This window comes from Lontra canadensis, unplaced genomic scaffold (genome assembly GCF_010015895.1).
Source record: "Lontra canadensis isolate GAN:19392208 unplaced genomic scaffold, GSC_riverotter_1.0 scaffold63, whole genome shotgun sequence".
Lineage (NCBI taxonomy): Eukaryota > Metazoa > Chordata > Mammalia > Carnivora > Mustelidae > Lontra > Lontra canadensis.
The window spans coordinates 12,119,787-12,128,329 of record NW_022631057.1 but is presented as its reverse complement, the minus strand read 5'-3'; the positions used below and the strand labels follow the sequence as shown (position 1 = coordinate 12,128,329).

The following is an 8,543-nucleotide window of genomic DNA, read 5'->3' as shown; positions in this document are numbered from 1 at the left end:
TGCACAGCCTCATTTCCTGACAGCCTGTCACCCTCCCTGAGCCCTCTTGTCCTTTGCTCCTAAGCTTCCCCCCATTGTGTGATCAGCATCTTCTCCTTCCTTATCTCTTTCTCCCTCCCTGTCTCTATTTCTCCTTATTTTCACCTTCTCCCTGTCATTCCCCCTTCTGCTTTCCCGCCAACAGAAACCTTCCCCTTCCCACTCCATTTCACCCATCAAACCCCTCCACTTGCCCCCACACTGTCCACCCCTCTCTCTCCCCATTCCCCATCCCTCCCAGCAAAGTCAACCATGGATTCTGGGCCTGCCTGGGCTGCCAACCCCACTCCCCGGGGCACCTTGTCTGCCCCCAATGCCACCACACCCTGGCTGGGCCGGGATGAGGAGCTGGCCAAGGCAGAGATTGGAGTCCTGGCCACCGTCCTGGTGCTGGCGACAGGGGGCAATCTGACCGTGCTGCTGACCCTGGGACAGCAAAGCCACAAGCGCTCCCGCATGCACCTGTTTGTTCTGCACCTGGCCTTAACCGACCTGGGCGTGGCGCTCTTCCAGGTGCTGCCCCAGCTGCTGTGGGACATCACCTACCGCTTCCAGGGCCCCGACCTCCTCTGCCGGGCCGTCAAGTACCTGCAGGTGCTCAGCATGTTTGCCTCCACCTACATGCTGCTGGCCATGACGCTGGACCGCTACCTGGCGGTTTGTCACCCACTGCGCAGCCTCCAGCAGCCCAGCCAGTCCGCCTACCCGCTCATCGCCGCCCCCTGGCTGCTGGCTGCCGTCCTCAGCCTGCCTCAAGTCTTCATCTTTTCTCTGCGAGAGGTGATCCAGGGCACTGGGGTGCTGGACTGCTGGGCGCACTTCCGTGTCCCTTGGGGGCCTCGCGTCTACATCACCTGGACCACCCTGGCCATCTTTGTCCTGCCCGTGGCCATGCTCACGGCCTGCTACAGCCTCATCTACCGTGAGATCTGTAAGAACCTCAAAGTCAAGACACAGGCCCGGAAGGTGGAAGGAAGGGGCTGGAGGACGTGGGACAGGACCTCACCTTCTGGCCCAGCTGTGGCCACACGGGGGCTGCCATCCCGAGTCAGCAGCATCAACACCATCTCCAGGGCCAAGATCCAAACTGTGAAAATGACTTTTGTCATCGTGCTGGCGTACATCGCCTGCTGGGCACCCTTCTTCAGCGTCCAGATGTGGTCCGTGTGGGACAAGAATGCCCCTAATGAAGGCAAGTGTGTGTTGGTGGGGGAGGGGGAGTGGAAAAGAACAGGGAAAGGAGAACGGCAGGCTTAGGACAGGGTTCTCAAGCTTCCCAGGGCCTGGCCGATAACAGATGAGCGAAGGAATTATGAAAGGTGGTGCCTGTCCCCTGCGCAAAGGGGCGGCTACAACTCCCATCCAGCCTACGGATGTCTGTGAATATCTTTTATGTAAAATTTCCATAGTTTAAATTTTGGGAACCTATTTAAGCATTTAACAATATTACGTGGCCTTAGCAAAATCTGACTGTTGGCAGATTTGGCCAACCAAGTACCTGCCAGTTTCACAGATGAGCATTAGAATCATAGAATGACCAGGTTGAAATTTTCAAATTGTCCGGGATGACGATTGGTGACCACGGCTGAGAGCTGTGTCTCTCAGCACTCTCCCCTCCTGAGCCTGGGCATGACTTTGAACTCCTTCTCAACAACCACTTCTAATTAATTAGCCTGTTGGCACATGACAACCCTGAAATGGCAAGTTCAACTCCCTCATTCTGCTAACGGGGCAGAGAGGCTCAGAGGGGAAAGGTGACTTGCCCAGGACCACACAGCCAGTGGGTGGCAAAGTGAAAAGTTGAAAGTAGGCCTGCCATCTCCTTGTCTTTTTTCCCTTACCCCTTGCTCTGTTCATAATCTTGGATCTGGACATGGTGAGCAGCGGGGACTTCTTCCTACGTGAAAAACAAAATGGGATCCTGGGGGACTCCTGGGTGGCTCAGTTGGTTAAGCAGCTGCCTTCGGCTCGGGTCATGATCCCAGCGTCCTGGGATCGAGTCCCACATCAGGCTCCTTGCTCATCAGGGAGCCTGCTTCTCCCTCTGCCTCTGCCTGCTACTCTGTCTGCCTGTGCTCGCTCTCTCTCCCTCTCTCTCTCTGACAAATAAATAAATAAAATCTTAAAAAAAAAATGGGATCCTGGGATCCTCCATGAAGACCATGTTCTGGTGGGCACGAAGGAGGCCTTGCTACTGTCATTTTTCTGGCGTGAGGTCGAGGGAAACCACCTGAGCTTTAGACACTGCAGGACAGTCCAGCCATCTGAGGATGAGTGTGTACTCTGGGAGGTAGGGCTATGTGTGGGCAGCTTAAATGTTGAAAACAGCGTTCAAAGACGTCCCTTCCTGCTCCCCTAAGAAGAGTGGGATGTGGGGACAAGAGCAAGTCAACTCATCTGCGTGTTTGTGAATGGGGGTATCTGGGTTCTATGCAGTACGAGTCATGTGCATGGCCCGGGATGTATAATGGGTGCATATGTAACCCTCCGAGGGAGGCCATGAGCACAGGCTCTTCTGGAAGCTTCCTGACAGTTTGCTGACCAGCAGACCCAGGCTACCAATTCATACCAGCTTCCAGGGAGTGGATCCCCATTGCTGTGTGCTTTTGTTTCTAATCTCATTTTGCTCATCTTAGGACACACTCAAGACAAATACTTTGTTTTTCTGGAGAGACTAAATAAGGGCCAGGCTGTTCATGAATTGAACACAAGCCCGCAAGAGAAGTGTGAAAACAACACCAACCATTATGGTCCCAATTTATCCCCTCTTTTGGACGTCCCTCCGGACAGGAGGCCATTTGCAAATTACCCTTTAAGCAATGAACGCATTGATTCTAACCGACCATAGGAAACCCACCCACCCCCGCTCTAGTCAAGCACAGAGCAGAAGAAAGAAGAATAGTGCCAAGCACATTTGGTCCTCGGTGCTTACCGGAGGCCTTCTCTGCTTTATGTCTGAGTAACCTGAGACTCAGGGAGGTGAAATAACGCGTCCATAGTGCCGCTGCTAGTAAGACATGGTGCTGGGACCCAAACCGAGGTAATTATGGCCCGAGCATTAGCCAAGACCTGGCTTAACTTTCAACAATTCAGCTTAGCCAATGGCAGTGGGGGGTGGATGCGGTGGAGAGTCATTTGTCCCTTCATCGAGGAACCTCCCAGAAGATGGAGACCCTGCCACCCAGTCAGTGTGGGCTTCCCTGCTTGCCCCCATGTCACTACCCCTGAGCCTGCCCCTCAGTATGTCCCTACACGCCTCACCTGCCTAGTGACTTACCACTAACCCAGAGTTGCTCTGAGCAGGGAGGGTAGGAACAATGTGTTACCTTACAAGGCAACGTGCTCTCTCTGGAAACTGGAAACCCTTTGAGGCCCTTCTAGTTGGGCTGAGATCCGCCATTACTTTAAACATACTTTCCAGGACACCCAGTTCCTTTCCATAGCATTCCAGCTTACTGGCCTCCTGTCCATGAGTCTCTGGTTGGATCCCATCTGCTTGCCCTTGCTCTGCCCCCGACTGTCTGCTGAGGTCCTGCCGGGAAGCAGTCTGAGTCAGTCCGGGTCTGCTCTCTGAGCAGTGGACGCTCTGCAGACCCTGGCGCTCGGGCCCCATTTCCAGCCCCTGCACTGGGCCTGGCTCTGAGGGGGCCCGGTCCAACAGATGTTTCCCAAGCGAAGGCACTCAAGGAAACCCTCAGTCCCTGTCCTCAAAGAGGGCGGGGATAGGGTGAATACCACCCCCTTAGCTAAAGCAACTTCCCACATCTTCCACAGCTTCCTGGTGTTGTGAGCCAGGGAGCAGGCCCGAATGTAGGGAAAAATGAAGGAGGCTCCGTTCGTTGTTGGTCCCTCCTGCACGTCTAGGTGCTCCCTGCTGCCCCCGACTCTCTGCCCTACATGGGTCAATCCAGGCCCAGATGCCTTTAGCTTCTCACCATTGTACTTTGTGTCTTCACCCGAGCGTCCGGACCCTGCACCTTCCCTTTGCTGGGGCCACACCCCGGAACACATCTATGGGCCAGGTGCCCAAGGAACCAAAGTCTCTGAAGGTCTCATCGTGCTTTACAGAGTAGGCAGTTGAGTTTTGCCTTTGAATTTGTTGGCTGAAACTGCACAAGTGTGCAGGATGGCTGCCTTGGAGTCGGTGGGGCCGCCTTCATGTCTGTGCCACAACCCCTAAGATTCCGTAGAGCTTTGACCTTGCTTTCAGTGATACCATAGCCTCTGCAGAAGGTTCCGCAGTGTGCAACCTGCGCCATGGTCGGGACGTAGGGCAACCCACAGGCGGTCAGAGCCCCTCCCGGAAGCCGTCCCACTGGCCTGTGGGGCTCCATGTGGTCATCAGAAAGAATTTCGTGTCTGGAAGAGATCTTATCAGTCTGCACGCTCCCATTTTGACTGTCCAAGAGAGAAATGAGTTTTTCCCTGAAGGTCGGTGAAGTCCTTGGGTATAATCCCTGAGGATACAAGCAAGTATTCGTCTGGAACGGGATGCTTGCGGGCCCCGTTCCTAGCAGCTGCCCCTCCACTGCAGTCAGAGATGAGCCCGTGGGACCTGCACGGCGGCCCATGGGGTTGATTGCCCTCTCAGGCCCCCAGCAGAGGCCTGGCACCATCAGGGCTCCCGTGCCCTACTCCTGAGTGGCAGGATGAACGGCGCTGGACAGTGTGCACCCATATCTTTGACATAAATGAGAACATGGGTCAAAGGGGCCTGAACTTGCTCTAAAATCATAGTTATTTTCCATTAAGTGAGGCAAGTTCTGGGTTTTGGAACAATGACACCATCTCCTGTTTGGACTAGTCCTGTTCCTGACTCTGTGTACGCCTCAAAAGTCAACCTTGGAGCAAACCTTAGCTCATACCCTTACCCTGTGGTCCCAGATGAGATCCAGCGACATCCGCCTCTGGAGCCGGAGTCCCAGCTCCAAGTCCCAGCTGTGCTCCTTTCTGCTTCTAGAACCCGAGGGAGTCCTTTCTCCCCTCTGGGAACTCAGTTCTGCACAGTGGGGTCTTGGAATCTCTCCCAGGTTCCACCCAGCTTGGTAATTCTCAGGCTTCTTGTGCTTCTCCTTCTGCAGATTCAACAAATGTGGCCTTCACCATCTCCATGCTCCTGGGCAACCTGAGCAGCTGTTGCAACCCCTGGGTCTACATGGGTTTCAACAGCCACCTGTGGCCACGCCCCCTGCGCCGCCTGGCCTGCTGCGGGGGACCCCGGCCCCGGCCCCGGCCCTGCCCGCAGCTCTCCAGCGACAGCCCCTCGGGCCGCCACACCACGCTGCTGACCTGCTCCAGCGGCCTGCCCACCCTCACGCTCAGCCCCAGGCTCCGTGGGGGCCCTTCCGGGTCCGAAGGCTCCCGGAAGGGCTCGGTGCAGGAGCATGGCAAAGCCTCCACTGAGACCATCGCCTTTTAGGGATCCGTCGCCCGAGGGGCTAGCGAGGATCTCTGCCCGTGTCAGCACTGGCTGTAAAGGCTGGGAGGGCCCTGGTTGGAGTTAGGGGGAGCCCACTTTGAGGCAGGGTCAGGGGGCCAGAATGGCTGCCCTACTTTTGGTGTTTCTGGTGCCTCTGGTATGCGGGCGGACCCTCGTTTGCTCCCAGTCTCACACCTTGGGAATTGGGAAGAGTCAAAGCTTCTGCTTCCCTGACCCTGTGCATTCACAGCGTGCCTGGGAACCCACCCATGTGGTCCACGTGGTGCTCCAGGTCTCAGGCAGGCCTAGGACGGCAAGGGGGTCCAACAGGGGGCAAGGACTCTGGCTGGTCTCCCGTCTTGACTGTTTGTCCCCATCCTACCCTGAAGAGCACACTTGGTGCAACCAGGAGTGGGGAGAAGTGAAAACCCCGGAGAAGGGTCCTATTTCTCTACCCAGATCCTGGATTTGTTTGTTTTCTATGGGGAGGCTTCTTTCAGGAAGGAAACCAAAGAGGAGGATGGATACGGCAGGTGCACCAGCTTTGCCCGCTATGCCGGCCTGTCTGCTGAAGCGGGGATGGAGGACTTGTTACAGCACCTGTAGCTAGGAAAAATCCACGGACGCTAGTGTTTCTCCTCCCCACCCCCATCATTCACCTTTATAGGATGGGTGCCAGGGCAAAGCAGACCCTCAGGGGTGGGACATGCTGGGAGAGAGCAGGTGAGAAAGGGAGGAAAGAAGATAAAAATGAACACAGTAAGAGAGTGGACGAAGTTTCTCTGAGGCAGTGTGGCTTGTTGGCTCTCCTTCCTCCCCCAACGGACCCACACGGCGCTTTCCTCTGGGACGCCCAGAGGAGATATCCTTACAGAAAGTCTGGCTGGATCTACGCTCTGAATTTCCTTGAGGCTTTTCACAGCTTTACTGCGAGCCATGCCTGCCGTGATGAAGTCAGGAGGCCAGGATTTGAGACTCAGCTCTGCCTTCAGGTGCCTGTGTGTCCCCGGGCAGGTTGCCTCCCTTCTCTGGGCCTCTGTCTTCTCACCTGTTAGGACAGAGATGATCAGTTTGCATCATCATGTGCCTTCATCTTTTCCATCTCTACCCTGTCATGACTTTGCAAGACTGGGCATCGGGCTACAGTAGAGCCTTTTCTAACCAACAGGCTATAGAAGAAGAATTGCTGGATTTTCATGACAATGACATTTATACCCTTGGACTCAACTCTGGTGACTGCGGGTCCCGCCGTGGCCGTGCTGTCTACTTTTGCTCTCAGTTCTGCGATGTTGAAACTAGGAGCGGCAGTCAAGCACGTGGACTCTGGGGCTTTGCCCTGTTCCTCCTCATTATCTCCAGTGGGATTGAGACCCCGGGGTGACTTCCCCTCCCAAATTTCGATTCTAATCTAAGAGATGGCCCTGGTGATGGAAAGAGCATCAGCTGGAAAGTCAGGAGAACCGCGTCTCGGTTCTGCCACCACTGATGGCCACCATGGGGAGAATGCTGGTTAATCCTTCACCTCTGTTATGAGGGTCAAATAGGACTGTGGGTGTAAAAGTGGTTGGTAGACCCAGGGTCTCTCTGCTAGAGGACGGGGCTGCTGATGCAATGAAAAGCTCCTGAGAACAGCCCCAGCGACCAGGTTCCCTGTCCTCCTAGGGAACTGCAGGAAATGGCTGTAACTTTGAGCTTTAAGAGGTCTCTCAGCTCTGAGAAGCTTCCTTCGGCTTCTGTAAAAAGAGCCTGAACTGAGTCTTGTAAGTGAGCAAAGTGTCCCTAGCCTTCAGTACTAAACAACCGGGCAGTGGGACCTAGACCCTAATGAGACCAAGGCTCAAGGCAGAGGTGAGGGCCCACAGTCTCTCTTCACCACGTTCTGTCACCCATGTCAGTCCCTGACACCCAACCTCTTCTTCCTTGTCCAACTGTCCTGGTGGAGCTGGGCTTAGGAGCCTCCCACACCAGCAAGCGGGGCAGAAGTTTCTCCTGCCTGTGTGTGTAAGCCACCCACCACCCTCACACCACAGGTCCGGTCCCTCATGCCCAAGTCAGTACCGGGTAAACTGTTGCTCACCGTGATGACTGGGAGGTAGGAGGGACACCACCTTTGTACTCCAAAGACCTGGGTTCGAGTCCTGCTCTTGTCCCTCTTCTATCTGTATGATCTTGGGCAAGTCCTCAAATCTCTCTGAGCCACGGGTTCCGTATCAACTAGAAACAACAATGCCTACCTTTGGGGCGGGGGTGGGCTGTAAGACAGTAGACCGTAGAACACTCTACAGGGGAGATAATGATGGCCGGCTCCAGATTGCTCCTGGTGAGTAACCTCCTATGGGAATCATGAAAGAGGGTCTCTGTCGTCTGGGGTTAGTCTCACTTTGACAGCAAACCCCGGGAAAGAGAGAACCATACTGTCTCTGGGCTGGGCACTTTGGTGAAGTGTTTATGCCATCCTGTGGACTCTGGAGTACAGTGCTCAGTCCCAGAGAACCTGCACAGGAGCAGGGGGGTAAGGGGTGGGCAGGGCGGAGAATGGCAAGAGGGAATTGGTTGACTGAAGGTTTCTCAGAATGGTTTTTTATGCTGCTTGGTATAGGCCAGTGAGTTTCCAGATGTCCAGGTCTGTGTTTTGTAAATGGGTCTTTTGTTTATCAAGGGGCTCTAAACTCAGCCTAGGCTGCAGTAGCTTGCTCCTGGCTCAGGTATCTGGAGATGGGGTTACAATTGGACCATGAAACTCCATAACCAGGATGTTTCCGGGCGTGTTTGTTTCCTAGGAGCAGGGACAATGGGATATTCAAGCTGAAATAAGATTTGCTCCCCTGGAGTGGGGTGGCGATGGGGAAGAGAGTTTGAGGGGGTGAGGGATCTTCACCCACTTAAGAGGAAAACAAGGGTGTCCTGGGATTTGCTCTGTAGGTCACAAGGTGGCAGTATGGAGCTGAAAGTGAGTCCGAAGCTGACAAGACTCACAGGGAAGTGGGCCTCTCTGCTCTCATACCCGCTACCTTTCCCTACAAGTTCTGCAGTTTTGTCTCCTCCATTTGACCCAGTTCTCCGGAGGGAACCTGGACACATGCTT

At 54.9% G+C, this 8,543-nt stretch overlaps 1 protein-coding gene across 1 annotated transcript; it reads left to right on the top strand.

Moving 5' to 3' along the window:
• Positions 1 to 291: 291 nt before the first annotated feature.
• AVPR1B (arginine vasopressin receptor 1B) lies at positions 292 to 5,458 on the top strand. The gene is made up of 2 exons (XM_032878076.1): positions 292 to 1,231; positions 5,121 to 5,458. Exons 1-2 carry the CDS (start codon positions 292 to 294, stop codon positions 5,456 to 5,458), a joined length of 1,278 nt encoding a protein of 425 aa, XP_032733967.1.
• Positions 5,459 to 8,543: the final 3,085 nt, after the last annotated feature.

What these genes read in the sequence shown, in the direction of transcription:
- AVPR1B (XM_032878076.1), top strand. Translation starts at nt 292, where the DNA reads ATGGATTCTGGGCCTGCCTGGGCTGCCAACCCCACTCCCCGGGGCACC. An exon ending in CAAGAATGCCCCTAATGAAG is followed by an intron (nt 1,232 to 5,120) that starts GCAAGTGTGTGT and finishes CTCCTTCTGCAG; the next exon opens with ATTCAACAAATGTGGCCTTC.